The 20065-nt window shown below is 44.5% G+C and overlaps 1 protein-coding gene across 1 annotated transcript; it reads right to left on the bottom strand.

The window, feature by feature from the left end:
- Window positions 1–824: 824 nt before the first annotated feature.
- LOC133446347 (uncharacterized) lies at window positions 825–19864 on the bottom strand. Its single transcript, XM_061724360.1, has 9 exons — window positions 19579–19864; window positions 18650–18720; window positions 18154–18183; window positions 17874–18056; window positions 3907–4218; window positions 2518–2547; window positions 2233–2415; window positions 1804–1992; window positions 825–1236 (listed from the first exon to the last, which is right to left on the bottom strand). The coding sequence occupies exons 2-9, from the start codon at window positions 18654–18656 to the stop codon at window positions 1220–1222; spliced, it is 951 nt and encodes a 316-aa protein (XP_061580344.1). The 5' UTR covers window positions 18657–18720; window positions 19579–19864; the 3' UTR covers window positions 825–1219.
- Window positions 19865–20065: the final 201 nt, after the last annotated feature.

The raw sequence follows: 20065 nt of genomic DNA, 5'->3' as shown, positions 1-20065 counted from the left end.
GTTGCACCGCCGATATTTACGCCTGTGGTACCAACCCCCAATGACAGACGAGCTGAGGGAGAGAGTAACTGACCTGAGAGATAAGATGGCTAAGATGACAATGAGTCAAGTACCACCAGAATGTCTCCTAAAGGATGTGAATGCAGCAATAAGAGTGAACCTGACTGCGACCATCACTGAAACCAATGAGTTGATATAGAGAACAGCAACAGGGATCCTGGAGATGTTTGGCTATTACAGTGACCTGAAGGACAAGAAAGAGGCACCATGGCAGAGACCTCCATAAGTAGTTAACTGCAGATAAAGGATGAAGAACATACAGACTTTGCAGATGCATAGCTCTCCTGCTGCCACTAGGGGGCCACCAACATTGATGTTACATAGGTAAGTATATTTTGAGATTTCCACTTGAATGTGAACTTGCTGTTCACAAACTTGACCTATAACAGATGAATGCATCATCATGGAACACCTTACTCCAATCTTACCCCAAACAATGCTTGACAGATATGATTCACACTTTGAATTACCTTTATAAACAAAGTTGACTTTTAAAAGTGAAACAAAAAGTTTGATCCAAGTCAAAAATAAACTTGAACAAATCAAAGCGCAAGGCAACACATTTTATTTGAAAGTCGTAAGGGGCAGCATATCAAATATCCTCAAATATCTGAATAACAGAATATATCTGACATCCCTGCACATAATGTTACATTTCAATAAATATAAAAAATAAAAAGTACATTTGTCAGTTATACATTGCAGCCAAATGCTGAATCTAAAAACATGATTCAGTGGATGGACACTTTATAAATTCAAAACTAGAGAAAATTAAAGGCTTTTACGTGCGCCTTATAGTGCGGAAAATACGGTCGATAACCAGAAAAACCATGGAGTCCACTGTCAATGGTATGAATATTCTGTTATTGGTCAGGTGGAATAGATTCTTTGGCATTGGGTGGACTAACATGTTTCCCTGGTAAGAGTGTTCCCAACTCCTCAGTAAGGAAACCAGCCTGACCTAAAGTCTCCACGTGACATCATCTCTTATTTATACGAATTCAAGGAGTCCTGGGCAGGGGCCGCAGAGTCGGCAGAGTCCTGGGCAGGGGCGGCAGAGTCCTGGGCAGGGGCCATGGAGCCGGCAGATGCACTTTCCTGTTGTAGCTCATTCGTATCTTGGCTGAGCAGTTCATCATCTGCCCCAAATGTTTCTCCCTTAGGGACTTTGAGTACCTTAACGGTGATTATTTGCCAGAAAATATAAAGCAGGTAAAGTATAAATACAATAGATAGACACTAGACGACAACTTGAGAGTTCCTTGACACCAAGGTAGAATACTTTAAGTTTAAGTTAGTTTATATTTTATTTAGAAAATAATGTGGCCTCTCCTTCTGACGCTTGAATATTTAGTTATGAATATGTAATTACTGATCGAGTTCAGAGGAATAAAATGCCAAAAATTCTGCTCTTTTTACATCCATTGACAGTATTTTGTGTCATTTACTAAATGATTTGTCCAGAATAATAACAAGATAGCAGTAACCTGAAGGAGATGCCTGTACTATTAGCGTTCTATATACTTTCTGTGTTGAAGAGTTCAAATTATTTCAGTTTGTCTGTAGGATCTCGATATAGGGGACTACTTTATTAGAATAAAGTTTCAGGCTTTACTGGCTAAACAAAAGCAAATTATTTTAATTCTGGTCAATCAGCTAAAAAGTACTAACATTAATGAGCATTTTACTGGAAATACATTTTCCAGTCTCAATAAAAACTACCAACACTATTATTATACTGACCTAAAGCATCCTGTATTTGGCGGACAGCCTTCTTGTTTTCATCACAGATCAGTAGTCCTGGTACAGTCTCGTGGAAGAGGACATCAACATGCAGGACAACATTCCTGGTCTCAGACCACCTTCTCCCACCGGTTGAGTAGTCAACATCTCGGGTGTGATGCATCACAACCAGAATGATCTTTTTATCATCTGTTGACACCAGAAAAAAGAACAAGAGATGAAACTGAGGCTTCAACCTTGTTTATTAAAATAGTATTTATTCATGTTTATTGTAGCTGTTTAAAGTTTTGTTACAAGACTACTACATGTGTCTATGTATTTATAAAATGCATCCATGTGTACATTAACATGATGGTTTCATGTGACACATCAGTCCAACATGAAGTAATCTGTTGCGTACCAACAGATAAAACAGCTGGAACACAGTACCTGAAACCTCCCTCATGGCTGCTTCCACATCTGACCGAACACGAGAGCTGATTGGACAGAAGACAATGATGACATCACTCTCCTGTGGGCTTGTGAACTTCACATGTAACCCATCTGTCATTTGTTTCAGCAGCTGCTTTTCTGCTCCAAATGTTTCTCCTGTAGTGACTTTATGGACCTTAACTGGTGGGACATGCAAGAAAATATAAATCAGGACAAACATGTACAGATGAGATGAGAAATAATAATTGCAAACTGTATATTCGTATGAGCGAAGACACTCACCCACACCGCTGGATGTTATCTTGTGCTTCCCTAATAAGAAATAAAGCACTTTAAGATCATATTTAGATGCATGAAATTAACTGATGTGCAACTTGAATTTCCTGAATAAAAAGGTTGAGGAAAATAAAAGGAAATACTTGAGCATTTTATCTAATGTTCACACTTGATTCACAGTCTCTTCACAGCCCCTTACTACACAATCTATCAAATCCTGTCGTGTTCACAGCAGTTACCTTCACAAGATCCACAAAAATGTTGAATGTTAACATCAAGAAATGTTGGCCTTCATTTGAGATAATTTTCTTTTGGAGCTCTTCTTGTTTCATGTATGGAATAACACGTTTGCAGGGTTTTTCTGTCTTGCTTTGGCCAGTGTGTAAAGACCAATGATGTAAAACTGGTGACACACTTTTACAAAGTACATAAATGTTACAGAATGCCAGTATTGAAGACCCTACAAATGACGATCCAGAAGAAAGTTAACCCAAAGATAGTGTATTGTAGGAAGTCCAGATTTCTCTGTAAAACCTCTGTGTTCATGTAAATCAGATTCAGAATCTACTTCATTCACCACGTTTGTTCAAACGAACAAAGAATTTGGCCTGTTCCTCTAACGCTTGAATATGTAGTTATACATATGTCATTACTGATCCAGATCTGAGGGCGCAGAGGACATAAACTCTGCTCTCTTTGCATCTATTGACAGTATTTTGTGCCATTCACAACATCACCTGTACAGACGTATAATGAGATAGCAGTGAACAAAAGGAGATGTCTGTTCTAACAGTTTTTTTCATACACTTTCTGTTTGTTTAAAGAGTTCAAATCTATTCAGTTTGTTGAAACACAATCTAGAGAACCACTTTCATATAATAAAATGTCAGGCTTCCCGTAAATTATTTAAATGTTGGTTAAACGGCTTATGTGCTAACATTAATTTGTATTTTTCTGGAAATGGATTTTCCAGTTTCAGTAAGAACTGCATCAACACATATAGTCTTTGACACTAACAAAAGATTAAACTCCATGTTATCTCATAATTAATCTATGGTGGTTCAAATCAATTATCTTTCTTTAAATGTTCCAATTTAAAAGTCTGATAACTTAAATTATGAAAGTTGTAGAAGGTGAGTGCCATGACATGTAAAACAAAGTTACTTTCTTTGTCGAACAAAACAACTTCATCAAATACAACTTTATTTTCTTTTTTCTCTGATCTTCATTTTTCATAGTTTTTTTTCTGTAATAAATATCATTTTAATATTCAAGAAATAAAATGTTCCAAATTTATATAAATTGTTCCAAATTTATAAAACATAAAACATTTTAACAGTTAAAAGCATAAAACATGCAATTAACATTAGAACTTGCATTAATCTGGATTCCTACCTTTGCTGCCCCTGTCAGAGACTGATTCTGACTGAGTGTCAGGTAGGGGTCTCTTCCGTAATTTTCGTGTAAACCAGTTTTCATTGTTATCAGAAATGCCAACACTATTATTATACTGAGCTAAAGATTCCTGTATTTGGCGGACGGCCTTCTTGTTTTCATCACAGATCAGTAGTCCTGGTACAGTCTCGTGGAAGAGGACATCAACATACAGGACAACATTACTGAAGGTCTCAGACCAACTTCTCCCACCGGTTGAGTAGTCGACATCTCGGGTGTGATGCATCACAACCAGAATGATCTTTTTATCATCTGCTGACACCAGAAAAAAGAACAAGAGATTAAATTGAGGCTTCAACCTTGTTTATTAAAATAGTATTAATTCATGTGTATTGTAGCTGTTTAAAGATTTGTTACAAGATTAGTAAATGTGTATATATATATATATATATATATATATATATATATATATTTTTTTTTTTTTTTTTTTTTTTATTTAACCTTTATTTAACCAGGAGGAGAACCCCATTGAGATTAAAAATCTCTTTTGCAAGGGTGTCCTGGCCAAGAGGCAGCACAAGATTTCAGATATTAAAATTTACAGAGGTGTGATGTGAAATATTAAAATCAAATAAAATCAAATGAAACAAAAAATGGAAATAAAAAAAAAAAAAATGGAAATCATTTTAAACAGTTACAAATCAGAGATGCTGTCTCAAGTGCACTCATTCTGGACTTAAAATCACCCAGTGGAATAAATTCTGTTATTTTTAGATCCTTTTGAAGTTTGTTCCATGTACATGGTGTAGAGTATGTGAATGCTCTTTTTCCTTTCTCTGTGTGCACACATGGAACAGAAAGCAATAAATGATCATTAGAGCGTAGTCCATAACGATCAACATTACTCAGTGTAATTAGGTCACTGATGTAGGGTGGCAGTAGTCCAAGTATTGCTTTGTATATAAAAGGTATACCAGTGACACAACCTCCTGGTGGACAGTGACGGCCATCCGACTCGGGAATATAGTTCACAGTTATGGGTCAAGGCCCTACAACCAGTAATGAACCTTAGAACAGCATGGTACACAGAGTCAATCTTACTCAAACATTGAGCTGAGGCATTCATGTACAGCAGGTCACCATAATCTAAAATAGGTAAAAAGGTTACTGCAACAAGACGTTTTTTAACATTAAAGAAAAACACAATTTATTTCTAAATAAAAAGCCCAGTTTCAGTTTAAGTTTCTTTACAAGGTTTTCAATATGGGCTTTGAAAGTCAGGGTGTCATCAAGTAGTATACCAAGATATTTATACGGACCACCTCTATTTCACTTCCTTCAAGGGTGAAAACTGTGGGGATGTTTAAAAGTCGCTTCTTTGGCTTTGAAAACAGCATTTGCTTAGTTTTGTCAGCATTCAGTACTAATTTTAGCTGAATAAATGCTTGCTGGATCGCATCAAAAGCCTTTTGCAGCGATACAATGGCATTAGTAGGGGATGATCCAAAGCAATAAATAATTGTGTCGTCTGCATAAAAATGCATATTAGCATCAGATACGTTTTGTCCCACGTCATTAATATATATAATAAATAGGAGGGGACCTAATATAGAGCCCTGTGGCACCCCCTTGTGGACGCTCACAAAGTCTGAGCACAACTCGTCATATTTGATACATTGGGTCCTATCATTTAAATACTTTGCAAACCAGGAGCCTACATGATCAGGCCAAAACTAGAGAGCCGTTTCTTTAGAACTGAGTGGTCTACAGCACAGTACTGTTTTTCATCATGGTCATTTATCACTTTTTTGGAAGCAGTGACAGTACTATGCTTTTTCCTGAAACCTGATTGCAGTTTTAAGAGAAGGTCATTTGAGTATAAAAAATCTTTAAATTGCTCACATACCAAAGATTCTAGGATTTTTGACAGGACACACAGATTAGAAGTGGCCTGTAGTTGGTTAATAATGCTGGATCACCACCCTTAAATAGAGGAATAACAAAGCCTGACTTCCAAACTGATTGTAACTCTTTGCTTACAACTGACAGGTTGAAAAGTGCTGTGAATGATGTGCAATTAAATCAGCAGTCATTTTTACAAAATAAGTGTTACGGCTCGCTCCTCTTCACCTTCACATCCACCCCTCCCCCCTCACTGATTGCTCCATGGCTCAGCCCAGCACACCTGATGTCCCTCACCAATCTTCACACCAGCCTGCCAATCTACAATCAACCACTGCCAGTATAAAGACCCAGTCTGCACTTCATTCCTCGCCAGAGCTTCACCTGTCTACACGTATGGTAAAGTACTACAGGCCAGCCTACAGTTTAGCTCCCTAGAGTTATAGCAGAACTATTTAGCCTCACAGCTATTGCTAAGCTGTTAGCTTCATGCAGTTGCAGCCTTTGTTTTTCTCCTGCTGTGGTTTTTTCACCACTGACCCCGTTCTTCTCTTCTCCTCAGTTCTCTGGATTTCTACGCTGAGCTGCGGTCACCTGCGGAGCCCACACCCCACTCCAACTTCCTCATCACTGCTTTTGGCCTCTTAAATAAATAAGCCCACGGGCTTCACCAAGCTTACGTCTCCTCGTTGCTGTGCGCTTGGGTCACACTCACTAGCCATAACAGTAAGCTCTGGCCAAACTGACCCAGCCAGCATGACGGATAGGACTCCGCCCTTGACCCCGCTTCAGGCCCAGGAGGCTAAATTGGCTCAACACTCTCGTCTGCTATCCGAGGCCTCTACGGTCATTGCAAACATGAAGACTGATCTCCAAGCGGTTTTAAGTGCTCAGCAGGCCCAGGCCTCTTCCCAGCAGACCCAGGTCAGCCGTCTCGCCACCTCAGTCCAGGCCCTCACTGACCAGGTCGCCGCTCTCATAGCACAGACCGCTCCGCCCTCAGCTCCTCCGATTCCAGCGCCCAGGCCCAACTTAGTCCCTGAGCCAGACACGCCTCCACCACGGGAGCCCCATCTTGTTGCTCCGGCTCTCTACGATGGGTCATTCGCTCTCTGTCGGGAGTTCATAATGCAGTGTGAATACGTTTTTGATCTACAGCCTAGCATGTATTCCACTGCCACTGCTCGCATAGCTTACATTGCTAATCTGACCACGGGGCAGGCTCGTCGGTGGGTTATGGCTAGTCGAGAGGGCTCTGCACCCTATATGCAAGACTATGCAGCCTTTATTGAGGAATTTAGGACTGTGTTCGATCATGATGTCCATGGGCAGGATGCCGATTCAGCTCTTTCCGCCCTCCAGCAGGGTTCTGTCTCTGTGGCAGAGTATGCCACAGAGTTTCGCATCCTTGCAGCTCGCTGCAAATGGAACGAGGCCGCATTATTCAGTGCTTTCCGGCGGGGCTTGGCAGAGCCTGTGAAGGACGCCTTAGCCGGTAGAGAGAGGCCTAGTACCTTGAACGAGCTTATCTCCCTCTCCATTTCTCTTGATGAACGTCACCGGGAGCGCAAGCGAGAGAGGGCTCACCACAGTCGTAATGTACCCAGGCCACTCGCTCCGCCTCCGGTCAGCTTTGATCGGCCTGTCCAGGTCTCCCCTTCAACTTCTTCAACTTCTGCTGCTGAAGAGGAGCCTATGCAGTTGGGACGAGCTCGCTTGACTCCTGCAGAACGTGAGCACCGGAGACTACAGGGGCTCTGCATGTATTGTGCTAGCTCCGCACACTCTGTTGACTCATGCCCAATCCTGTCTTCCAGAGCCTCCTCAGCTCGGCAGTCAAAAGACAGGGCTCACCCGCTCGGGGGTTCCGAGTGAGCCGCTTGGTTAACCCCCAGTCTCTCTCCAGTAAGGCCAGGTTCATTGTCACTCTTGCCTGGCAGGGAGGGACGCTCACCACTCCGGCGCTGATCGACTCTGGGGCTGATGAGAGCTTTATTGACCATCGCTACGCCATGGAGGTGGGTCTCCCCATTGCACCTCTGGAGAGGTCACTCTCAGCATTCGCTCTGGATGGACACCCTATGGGGCCCGTCACCCACCGGTGCGACTCACTCACCCTTACGGTCTCTGGTAACCATGTGGAAGACATCCGCCCCTACATTATCAACTCTCCTGATATGCCATTCATCTTAGGCAGACCTTGGCTGGAGCTCCACACCCCTCACGTCTGTTGGAGCTCGGGCCGCATTCTCAGCTGGAGCATTCCCTGCCATGCCCGCTGCCTTCGGTCCGCCCAGACGCCTTCCCCGGTTAAGCGGCCCAGTCCTGTTCCTCCTGATCTCACCAAGGTTCCCGCTGAGTACCACGACTTGGCAGTGGCCTTCAGTAAGGAACGCGCCTGCACCCTTCCTCCCCACCGACCTTATGACTGTGCCATTGAGCTCCGTCCTGACGCCCAACTTCCAGTGAGTCGCCTCTACAATCTCTCTCTACCTGAGAAGGGGGCTATGGACCGTTACATAAATGACTGTCTGGCTGAGGGTCTTATTCGCCCTTCCACATCTCCGGTGGGAGCAGGGTTCTTTTTCGTCAAGAAGAGGGGTGGGGATCTGAGGCCCTGCATAGACTACCGGCAGCTCAACAACATCACAATCAAGAACAAATACCCTCTCCCCCTCATGAGCTCCAACTTCGAACCCCTCGTTGGTGCTACCATCTTCACCAAGTTGGACCTCCGGAATGCGTACCACCTTGTGCGTATCCGTGAGGGGGATGAGTGGAAGACCGCCTTCAAAACCCCCCGTGGACACTACGAATATTTGGTCATGCCCTTTGGACTCACCAACGCACCCGCAGTCTTCCAGGCTCTTATGAATGACGTGCTCAGGGACATGCTAGAGGTATTCGTGGTCCTCTACCTGGATGACATCCTTGTGTTCTTCCGGGGCCTCCAGGAACATGTCCAGCATGTCCGCATGGTCATTCAACGCCTCTTGGAGAACCGCCTTTTCATTAAGGCTGAGAAGTGTGTCTTTCACTCACCTTCTGTGGAGTTCCTAGGACTCATTGTTGAGGATGGCTGCATTCGTCCTGACCCCCGCAAGGTTCAAGCAGTCGTCGACTGGCCTCAACCCACCACCCGCAGACAGCTCCAAGGTTTCCTAGGATTTGCAAACTTCTATCGCCGTTTTATTCGGAACTACAGCCGCATAGCTGCCCCCCTTACTCAACTCTACTCAACGTCCCTACATCTGGACACCTTCTGCAGACGCCGCCTTTGCTGCCCTCAAGAAGCACTTCACCACAGCCCCAGTCCTCCTCCATCCTGACCCCTCCAGGCCTTTCATAGTGGAGGTAGACGCTTCAGAGGTAGGCATAGGGGGTGTCTTGTCCCAACGGTCAGCAGAGGACCAGAAGCTACACCCCTGTGCTTTCTTCTCCCGTCGGTTTAGTTCAGCAGAGGAGAACTACGATATCGGGAATAGAGAGCTGCTAGCCGTGGTGGCAGCCTTTGAGGAATGGCGCCACTGGCTTGAGGGCGTGGAGGAGCCCACAGTTGTCTGGTCTGATCACAAGAATCTAACCTTCATCCGGGCTGCCAAGCGCCTTAACTCTCGTCAGGCAAGATGGGCACAGTTCCTGGATAGGTTCAACTATATCCTTACCTACAGACCTGGCTCCAGTAACACTAAGGCTGATGCTTTGTCCCGACTCCACGCACCTGAGAAGTCCTCGTCCGAGCCTGAGCCCATTATCCCTGCTTCTCGTGTCATAGGGGTGGTCACGATGAACATCGAGGCAGAGGTCAAACGGGCCCAACATGCTGAACCCGGGCCGGACGACTGTCCTCCTCGCCGCCTCTTCGTTCCCCAGTCGGTGCGGTCTCAAGTGCTGCTGTGGGGCCATACCAGCAAGTTTGCTTGCCATCCCGGATTCCAACGGACCCTCTCCTTCCTGAGCCGGCGGTTTTGGTGGCCGTCCATGAGAGCTGACGTCCGGGAGTTTGTCGCTGCCTGTGCCACCTGCTCCAGAGCCAAGGCGTCACATCAGCCACCAGCTGGACTTCTACGTCCTCTTCCTGTGCCCAGTCGTCCTTGGTCTCACATCTCCTTGGACTTCGTGTCCGGGTTTCCCCCTTCCCATGGAAACACCGTCATTCTCACCGTAGTGGACCGGTTTTCCAAGGCTGTTCACCTGGTAGCACTTCCTAAGCTCCCGTCCTCGGCTGAGACGGCTGAACTCCTCACCCAGCATGTATTCCGGCTCCATGGACTTCCCAGTGACATTGTTTCTGACCGGGGGCCCCAATTCACGTCCCAGGTCTGGCGAGCCTTCTGTAGGGAGATCGGCGCCACTGTAAGCCTCTCCTCAGGGTACCACCCACAGACCAATGGCCAGGCGGAACGGACCAACCAGAGTTTGGAGTCTGCCCTTCGCTGCGTCTCTGCTCTCCATCCCACCTCCTGGAGCAAGGATCTACCCTGGGTGGAATACTCAATCAACACCCTGACCTGCTCCGCCACTGGGACGTCTCCGTTTGAGGCATCACTGGGTTACCAACCCCCACTCTTCTCTCTCCAGGAGTCTGAGGCCTCTGTCCCCTCTGTCCAGGCCAACTTCCGGCGATGTCGGCGGGTGTGGAAGGAGGTTCGCGCTGCCTTGGTACGCTCCAATAAGCGCTCCTGCCGTGGGGCCAACCGTCGCCGCACTCCGGCACCGGTGTACCAGGCCGGACAACAGGTCTACCTCTCCTCTACCGATCTACCGCTCCAGGTATCCTCCAGGAAGCTGGCTCCGCGGTATGTCGGTCCCTTCGAGATTGACCACGTCCTGAGTCCAGCGGCTGTGCGTCTCAAGCTTCCGGTCTCCATGAAGCATGTGCATCCCGTGTTTCATGTGTCCAAGGTCAAGCCTGTCTCCTCAAGCCCTCTCATGCCCTCCGCCCCAGCCCCTCCGCCTCCTCAGATGGTCGACGGTCATCCCCAGTGGACTGTTAGAGGGCTGCTGAAGGTGCGGCGGCGGGGTCGTGGGTTCCAGTACCTGGCGGATTGGGTGGGTTACGGCCCAGAAGAGCGCTGCTGGATCTCCAGGAAGCTCATCATGGATCCCTCTCTCCTGCGGGACTTCTACCGGGCTAACCCCGACGCTCCCGGACGGTCGCCAGGTGGCGCCCCTCGGAGGGGGGGTCCTGTTACGGCTCGCTCCTCTTCACCTTCACATCCACCCCTCCCCCCTCACTGATTGCTCCATGGCTCAGCCCAGCACACCTGATGTCCCTCACCAATCTTCACACCAGCCTGCCAATCTACAATCAACCACTGCCAGTATAAAGACCCAGTCTGCACTTCATTCCTCGCCAGAGCTTCACCTGTCTACACGTATGGTAAAGTACTACAGGCCAGCCTACAGTTTAGCTCCCTAGAGTTATAGCAGAACTATTTAGCCTCACAGCTATTGCTAAGCTGTTAGCTTCATGCAGTTGCAGCCTTTGTTTTTCTCCTGCTGTGGTTTTTTCACCACTGACCCCGTTCTTCTCTTCTCCTCAGTTCTCTGGATTTCTACGCTGAGCTGCGGTCACCTGCGGAGCCCACACCCCACTCCAACTTCCTCATCACTGCTTTTGGCCTCTTAAATAAATAAGCCCACGGGCTTCACCAAGCTTACGTCTCCTCGTTGCTGTGCGCTTGGGTCACACTCACTAGCCATAACAGTAAGGCTCTATATAGTATGGTCCAGGAGGTTTATTGGGATTCAAGGTTGTGAGTGCCTTATGTACTTGTTGCACAGTAAAAGGTACAAATGTAAAAGGTTCTCCAAGATATGCTTCAGAGCTTGTAGTACTGTCAGGTCTATGACAGGTATGGGTTCTTGCATGTTCAAACAATGACCCAGATGAAACAAAATGCTTATTAAAACAATTTAAAATCTCAGTCCTATCATACACTGGGGTTGAGTCTTTTAAAACAAAGGAAGGAAGTGTCTGGGGACTTTTGTTCACATACATCGACTTTATCACCTTACAGAATTTCTGTGGATTATTGAGATTATCAGCTGTAATAGAGTGCATTTATTTATCAATTGTCTAAAAATGGACCAATCATCAGCAGAATCACTTTATCTAGCCTTTGCCCAGGCTTCATTGCGCTGATGAATGAGATGAATGATGAAGTTTTCTTTTGGGAGCATGTTTATTTACGATTCTCTCAAAGTTATCTTTAAAAAATGTCCAAGCCAGCTCCACATCTGGCAACATATATATGTGCCCCCAGTGGACCAAGGACAAATCATGATGAAAAGCCTGCACATTAAATTTTCCTCTTGTAAATAATACGAAGTTTACATTTAGGGATCTTTGTCATCTTTGTCAAGCTGCAGTGGTCACTCAAATCATTGCAAAAAAAAAATGCCCAGGGATGAAAACTTATGTGGAAAATTTGTTAGAATTAAATAAATCAATGTTGACTTCTCAGGACATTTAACATTTGGCCTGGTTGGCTGATTGATCAACTGGCTAAGATTTACCAGGTCACAGTAGGATTTAAATTCGTCAGAGGATGAGTTCAACCAGTCCCAGTTTAGATCTCCTGCCATTAAAAGCTCATTGTAATTTAGCTTGGACAGAAATTGTTGTAAGGATGCTAATGTTTCCTTGGAGGCAGAAGGGGGTCTGTAACATCCAACAATTGTTATGCAGAAGGATTTGGCTATTTCCACATTCAAGGCCAAAAACTCCATTTGCCTACTAATTGACCACAGACAAGACAATTGATGCATCAAACCTTGATTTAAGATAAATGACTACCCCACCACCTTTTTTGGGTCTGTCAGTACGATATGTCTATGTTAATGTCATCATTTGTGATAGACTGACAGCCACGTTTCAGAGATGATCACAATGTCTGCATTGGTTGACTTAAAACAGATTTTAACAATGTCCATTTTAGGTAGTAAACTCCGCACATTTAGATGAAAAACCTTGGGACCAGACATTGATTTAAAGTCAGCCGGTGTCTGGGTGTGTTGCATTTCTGGTCCAGGGTTAAGTTGCACATTTCCAGAAATAAGTATAGCACAATCATCAGTCTTTGCCTTGCAAAACATTTTGAGGCAACATATTTGTATGTTTGGGCCAGAGCATTATTTTTGCTTATGAAACTGTAAGATTGTATAAAGGAAGGACAGTTTGAAGTTCAAGTAGCACCCGGGAGGCATTTGGGTTTAAGTGCCATGTCAAATGAGTCTGTGACTGCTTGATCTCCCGGAAGTCCTGTTTGGCGGATGTGCTGTTGCAGACACGTTGGTGGGACCTGATACACCTGAGTACCAGAGTTTTTTGTGGAACTGTTAAAACACGCTATTTCATTTAGCTTTGCAACCGCGGCCTAGCCGAGGTGGTAGGTGGGAGCGACCGGCCGACGGCCTGTACAGGTACGGTATACGGTACGCTTTCATATATTCTCTTTGCTGGCTATGGCGGGGCCTCAGGGAGAGAGTAGTTGGAGTATGGAGGAATTTGAGGAAGAGGAGGAAGGGAGTGGTAGTTGGGAGGTAAGGACAGTGAACAGGGGAACTAAGAGGCTTAGAGGAATAGAGGCAGAACAGGCGAGGGAGGAAAAGTGGAAAGTTGTTGTGAGGTTTGATGGAGAGGGAGTAAAGAATATAGATCCAATAAAACTGACAAAGATTATTAAAAACCATGTAGGGGATGTGAAGTTTGCTAGAGTTTTTAGTGATGGTAATTTGCTAATTGGATGTATGTCGGAAGAACAGGTTGCAAGGTCTCAAAAGCTGCAAAGTATGAGGAAAATGGTGGTGACGAAGGTGGTGAGAGTGGGTGAGCAGGGAAGTAGGGGAGTCATCCTATGGGATTCCCTTGTCTGTTGATATGAGGGAGCTGATTAAAAATTTGAAGGAGACGTGTGATGAGGTTCAGAGTGCAAAGCGGTTGACTAAGGGAATTGAGACAAGGGAATCTGAGTCTGTTTTGGTACAATTTAGTACTAAGAAGCTGCCTAGTGAGCTGTACTTTGGATTCGTGAGATATAGGGTAAGAGAGTTTGTGCCAAAACCAACAAGATGTTTCAAGTGCCAGAAGTTTGGCCGTGTGCCAAAGTTCTGTAGAGGGGACAAACGGTGTGCAAAATGTGGAGGAGGCCATGATTATGGGGAGTGTGGAGAGGGAGTAAGGCCAAAATGCTGTAATTGTGGGGGGGCCCATAGTGCAGCGTATTGGGGTTGTGAAATAATGAGGAGGGAGGCTGAGGTGCAGAATATTAAAGTGAAGGAGAAAGTCTCACATGCAGAAGCAGTTAAAAGGATGGAAGTAACAGTGAGGGATAATGGAGGAACTGACAGGTGCGGAAGCAAAAAACACTCAGAGAGAAGGAGGAGAAGGCATGGAGATAAAGAGGGATCTGGTAATCTTTATTGCAGTTGTAATCAACGCTACAACAGAGGTTAAGTCTAAGACGGAAAGGATCCAAATCATTACAAAAGCGACAATCCAGCACTTGGATATGGTGGGGTTAAAGTGGGAGACGATACGGGATGGGTTAAGTGCAGGGGCACTGCCCAGCCAGGAAGGGAGAAGTGTAGGATGTTCCTCCTGATCATGTTGTTGTTACAGTGGAATGCAAGAAGCTTGTTAGCTAATGGTCAAGATTTTAAACAGTTTATTGATAGTAGAAGGGTGAAGCCTGATGTAATTTGTATCCAAGAAACATGGCTAAAACCTCACTTGGATTTTGTTCTGTTAGACTACATTGGTGTTGGACGAGATAGAGACCAGTGGAATGGAGGGGTGTGTGCTACTTTTGTAAAGAGGGGAGTACTGTATAGAGTGGTGGGTACAGGGGAGGAACAAGAGTATGTAGTAGTGGAAATATGGGCAGAATTATTATAATCCGTGTAAAGAGTTGAGATTGAATGATTTGGAGAAGGTAGAAGGCCAAGATGCAGACATTGTTATATGGTGCGGGGATTTTAATGTGCATAGCACATTATGGGGAGGAGAGAAGACAGATAGTAATGGGCAGGTAATAGAGGAGATGTTGAGTGATAGTAATCTAGTGTGTGTGAATGATGGGAGAAAGACGAGGATAGATGTAAGAACTGGGAAAGAGTCAGTGTTAGATCTTCCGTTAGTGTCCAGTAGATTGGCGCCAAGGTGTGAATGGGAGATATGGAAGAGGGACTGTAGGGAGTGATCACTATTCTGTTATGTGTAAAATGGGTATTGATGTGGTTATGCAAATTGGGAAGTATTTAGAAGAATGAGTGATGTGCATTTCAGGGAAATCCAAGAAGGAAATGATATTGATGAGTATGAAGTGAGAATACGACAGAGTTTATACAGTCAGTCCGGAAAGTATTCAGAACGCTTCACTTTTCCCACATTATTTTATGTTACAGCCCTATTGATAATAGGAATAAATTCATTTTTTTTCTCAGAATTCTACACAAAATACCCCATAATGACAACATGAAAGACGTTTTGTTATGATTTTTGTAAATTTATAAAAAACAAAAAACTATAAATATCACCTGTGCATAAGTATTCAGAACGTTTGCCATGAAGCTCAAAATTGAGCTCTTATCTCCTATCTGGTTCATTCTGTTTCCACTGATCTCTCTCAAGTTGTTTCTACAGCTTAATCGGAGTCCACCTGTGGTGAATTCAGTTGATTGGACTTGATTTGGAAAGACACACACCTGTCTATATAAGCTCTCACAGTTGGCAGTGCATGTTGCAACACAAACCAAACATGAAGTCAAAAGAATTGTCTTCAGACCTCCGAAACAGGATTGTTTCGAGGCACAAATCTGGGGAAGGGTACAGAAACATTTCTGCTGCTTTGAAGGTCCCAGTGAGCACTGTGGCCTGCATCATCCTTAAATGGAAGAAGTTTGGAACCACCAGGAATCTCCCTAGAGCTGGCCGCCCGCGTAAGCTGAGCAATCGGGGGAGAAGGGCCTTAGTCAGAGAGGTGACCAAGGACCCGACGGTCACTCTGTCAGAACTCCAGTGTTCCTCTGTGGAGAGAGGAGAAACTTCAAGAAGGACAACCATCTCTGCAGCAATCCACCAATCAGGCTTGTATGGTAGAGTGGCCAGGCGCAAGCGCCTCCTTACTAAAAAGCACATGGCAGCCCGACTGGAGTTTGCCAAAAGGCACCTGGAGGACTCTCAGACCACGAGAAAAAAAATCTTCTGGTCTGATGAGACAAAGATTGAACTATTTGGCATGAATTCCACGCGTCGTGTTTGGAGGAAACCAGGCACCGCTCATCACCTGGAGAACACCATCCCTACAGTGAAGCATGGTGGTGGCAGCATCATGCTGTGGGGGTGTTTTTCATCAGCAGGACCTGGGCGACTAGTCAGGATTGAGGGAAAGATGAATGCAGCCATGTACAGAGACATCTTGGATGAAAACCTGATCCAGAGTGCTGTTGACCTCAGACTAGAACGACGCTTCATCTTTCAGCAGGACAACGACCCAAAGCACACAGCCAAAATATCAAAGGAGTGGCTTCAGAACAACCATGTCAATGTCCTTGAGTGGCCCAGCCAGAGCCCAGACCTGAATCCCATCGAACATCTCTGGAGAGATCTGAAAATGGCTGTACACCAACGCTCCCCATCCAACCTGATGGAGCTTGAGAGGGTCTGTAAGGAAGAATGGGCAAAACTGCCCAAGAATAGGTGTGCCAAACTTGTAGCAACCTATGCAAAAAGACTTGAGGCTGTAATTGCTGTCAGAGGAGCTTCTACAAAGCATTAAGCAAACGTTATGAATACTTATGCTCATATGATTTCTTGTTATTTTTATTTTTAATAAATTTACAAAAGTCGCATCAAAACTTCTTTCATGTTGTCATTATGGGGTGTTTTGTGTAGAATTCTGAGAAAAAAAATGAATTTATTCCTATCAATAGGGCTGTAACAGGGCTGGGAAAAGTGAAGCGTTCTGAATACTTTCCGGACTGACTGTATATGGCTGCAGAGGTTGCAATACCAAAAAGCTCAGGCAAAAGTAAGAAGAAGGTGGTTCCATGGTGGAATGACAAATGTAAAGAGGCAGTCAAAAGTAGAAATAGATGCTTTAGGATCTTAAAGAGGACTCATAACTTACAACATTTGAGTATAAGAAGCTGCAAGCAGTAGCAAGGAGAACTATAAGATAAGCAAAAAGAGCATACTGGAGGGACTACTGCAGCTCCATAGGAAGTACAACCACTATAAATGAAGTATTGGGAATGATAAAGAAAATGGAAGGAAATAGAAGAGAATGGAGTTACCCAATCTTATCAGATGGGGAACGGGTGGCTATATCAAATGAGGAAAAGGCAGAAATGATGGTGAACACGCTGAAGTGTCATTAACTTTTTGCAAACCAGTGGAGCAAGAATCAAAAGTTTAGAGATCTTACAGATTTTCCAGGAGAGGGTTAGCCAGGTTTCAGGATGTTTTAGCAGTGTCAGGTCTCCAGACCCAAACTCCGGGCCCCACCCAGTTAGCTGCGCTCCAGGAAGACTAATCCAAGCCAGCTAGTTCAGGTTCCAGATGGATTCAGAGTGTACCAACCAGGCAGCTCAAATTCCAGGTGGATGTAGCAGGCCCAAGCTACCTAGCTCAGGCTTCAACTGGATAGAGCAGGTCTAGGCCAGCCCACTCGGGCTCCAGGTGAGGTGTTACATGCCCAAGGCAGCTAGCCCAGACTCCTGGTGGATGTGCAGGCCCAAGCTAGGTTTGCTCAAATTCCAGATGGATGTAGCAGGCCAAAGCTAGTTTGCACAGGCTTCAACTAGATACAGCAGGCCCAGGCCAGCCCACTCAGGCTCCAGGTGAAGCAGGCCCAAGCTAGTTAGCTTAGGCCCAGGGAGATGTTACATGCCCAAGGCAGCTAGCTCAGACCCCTGGTAAATGTGCAGGCCAAGCTAGGTTGCTCTGATCCAGAAGGATGCATCCATGTGTACATTAACATGGTGGTTTATGTAAAACATCAGTCCAACATAAAGTAATCTGTTGCGTACCAACAGATAAAACAGCTGGAACACAGTACCTGAAACCTTCCTCATGGCTGCTTCCACATCTGACCCAACACGAGAGCTGATTGGAGAGAAGACAATGATGACATCACTCTCCTCTGGGCTTGTTAACTTCACATGTAGCCCATCTTTCATTTGTTTCAGCAGCTGCTTTTCTGCTCCAAATGTTTTTCCTGTTGTGACTTTATGGACCTTAACTGGTGGGGCATGCAAGAAAATATAAATCAGAACAAACATGGACAGATGAGAAATAATAACTGCAAACTGGATCTTCATATGAGCAAAGACACTCACCCACACCGCTGGACATTATCTTGTGCCTCCCTAATAAGAAAGAAAGCACTTTTAGATCATATTTAGATGCATGAAATTACCGGATGTGGAACTTGAATTTCCTGTATAAAAATGTTGAGGAAAATAAAAGAAAATATTTGAGCATTTTCTCTACTGAATACCTTTGATCAATACTCTGAAGACTTCTGTCAAATGTAACAGTTCGCTGGTATTTACATGTTTTTCCTATGCTGCAACATCACAGATCTGATTATAATTTATAGGGGATTTCGACCATGCATTTTGAAACTTGAGGGCTTTTAATTCAGGTTGTTTCTGCCTAAATATGACTTGATCTCATCCTTGAGCTTCATAATCTGGAAATCTTCTGTTTTAGCGCTATCGCTCAACGGGCTGCTGTGCGCGCTCCCGCGGCCAGAAATCAGATTCTGGCAGGCAATCACTTTTTGGCACGACACCGGGTTGGAACAGGCTCAAAATTAACAATCGGAAATACCTTCCATGTCTTCTGGCTGACTTCCACAATAGGTTGGATCCAGATGGAATCCGCTTTATTTCCTTCCGAAGCTGGAAGACGGACACAGTCAGAGGAAGTAATGAGGAAGGCAAGGCAAGGCAAGTTTATTTATAGCACAATTCAACACAAGGTAATTCAAAGTGCTTTACATTGACATTAAAAGCGGCAAGACATAGGAGAACAGGAGCTGTGTTACTGCAAAGAAGTGATCCTAATCCCGATTTAGTGTGATTAGTTAGGGAACAAGGACATGGTCATTGTCTCTTTGTTTGCTTTCCTTACTATAAAGCACCTCGATTTATCATATACGTTTTTCTGTAACAGAGTCAATTTTCCATTTGTGTATATATATTTATTTTATAGTTTATAATCACCAAAATCTGTTAATTTAGTATACCTGACATGTCAAACCTCCAGAATTATTTGGAACCTTTTGTGTTTAGTTTGTTGTCCCCCTACGGACATTTCTGTGACCCCCCCCCCCCCCACCTGTATAAATTATTTCTCCCGCCTTCACCTCCCCCCTTTTGTTACTGTTGTCAATGGGAGAGGTGAGTGATGTGAAGTCTGATAGACCACAATTTGGGTTTCCCTTGTAACATGTTAATATTCCTTGTTATTATCTGTGTAGGGGCTCAACTTGCTGCATATGTTGACTGGAGGAAACGTTATTTTATTTCTGTTTGTCAGGAAATAAATGGAGAGCGCCTCCAAGAGAGTCCTGCTGGTCTGAGTCCCGTCTGTTAAACACAACGCACACCACTACAGATCCCACCGGTTACATTTCTTTTTATTATATATAAACCCAAGACAGTAGATGTCCCAAAATATGTTTAACATTATGCATTTTAACAACAAAAAAAGCATTTAACACAAGACTACCGGTAAGTATTAATCTGGAGTCCTACCGTTGCTGTGTTGCTGCAGAGAAGAACAGACTGAAGCAGCTGAATAACAGCCAGGGGCTTTCACTTTCCATGTCAGACGCTCTCAGCTGCTCTGCTCTGCTGACTTATTTTGCTTTTAATATTCATAAGCTGGACAGCAAATATGGAGTCAAATCAAGGCCATAAGTTTTGCTAATTTGAAAATGAAATTGTAATTTGTTATGTAAACGTCATAAACGTTATAGTTTACATATAAAAGGATGAGACGGAGAGGTGCGTTCAGTTTAGTTGTTTACTTTCCTCAAGTGCCGACGTGCATATGTGTTACATACTAAACGGTCCGTGTATAAACTCAAACCCTGGCTTACACCTTCCCTTTTCAGTAAGCAATATCACACTTGATAAAATATCAAACAGTATCAATAATATCACCTGTTTTCACATCTCTCTATCCTTTTTTTTCTTCTTTTTTTCTCTCAGAAAACAAATAAGCAGTCTCAGAACATCA

The sequence above is a fragment of the Cololabis saira genome, chromosome 6, assembly GCF_033807715.1.
Source record: "Cololabis saira isolate AMF1-May2022 chromosome 6, fColSai1.1, whole genome shotgun sequence".
NCBI classification, from domain to species: domain Eukaryota; kingdom Metazoa; phylum Chordata; class Actinopteri; order Beloniformes; family Belonidae; genus Cololabis; species Cololabis saira.
The sequence above is the reverse complement of the archived record's forward strand: the minus strand, read 5'-3'. Positions and strand labels throughout refer to the sequence as shown.

What these genes read in the sequence shown, in the direction of transcription:
- LOC133446347 (XM_061724360.1), bottom strand. An exon ending in AGCCATGAGGAAGGTTTCAG is followed by an intron (nt 4,219 to 17,873) that starts GTACTGTGTTCC and finishes TGGTGTCAGCAG; the next exon opens with ATGATAAAAAGATCATTCTG. An exon ending in AGCCATGAGGGAGGTTTCAG is followed by an intron (nt 1,993 to 2,232) that starts GTACTGTGTTCC and finishes TGGTGTCAACAG; the next exon opens with ATGATAAAAAGATCATTCTG.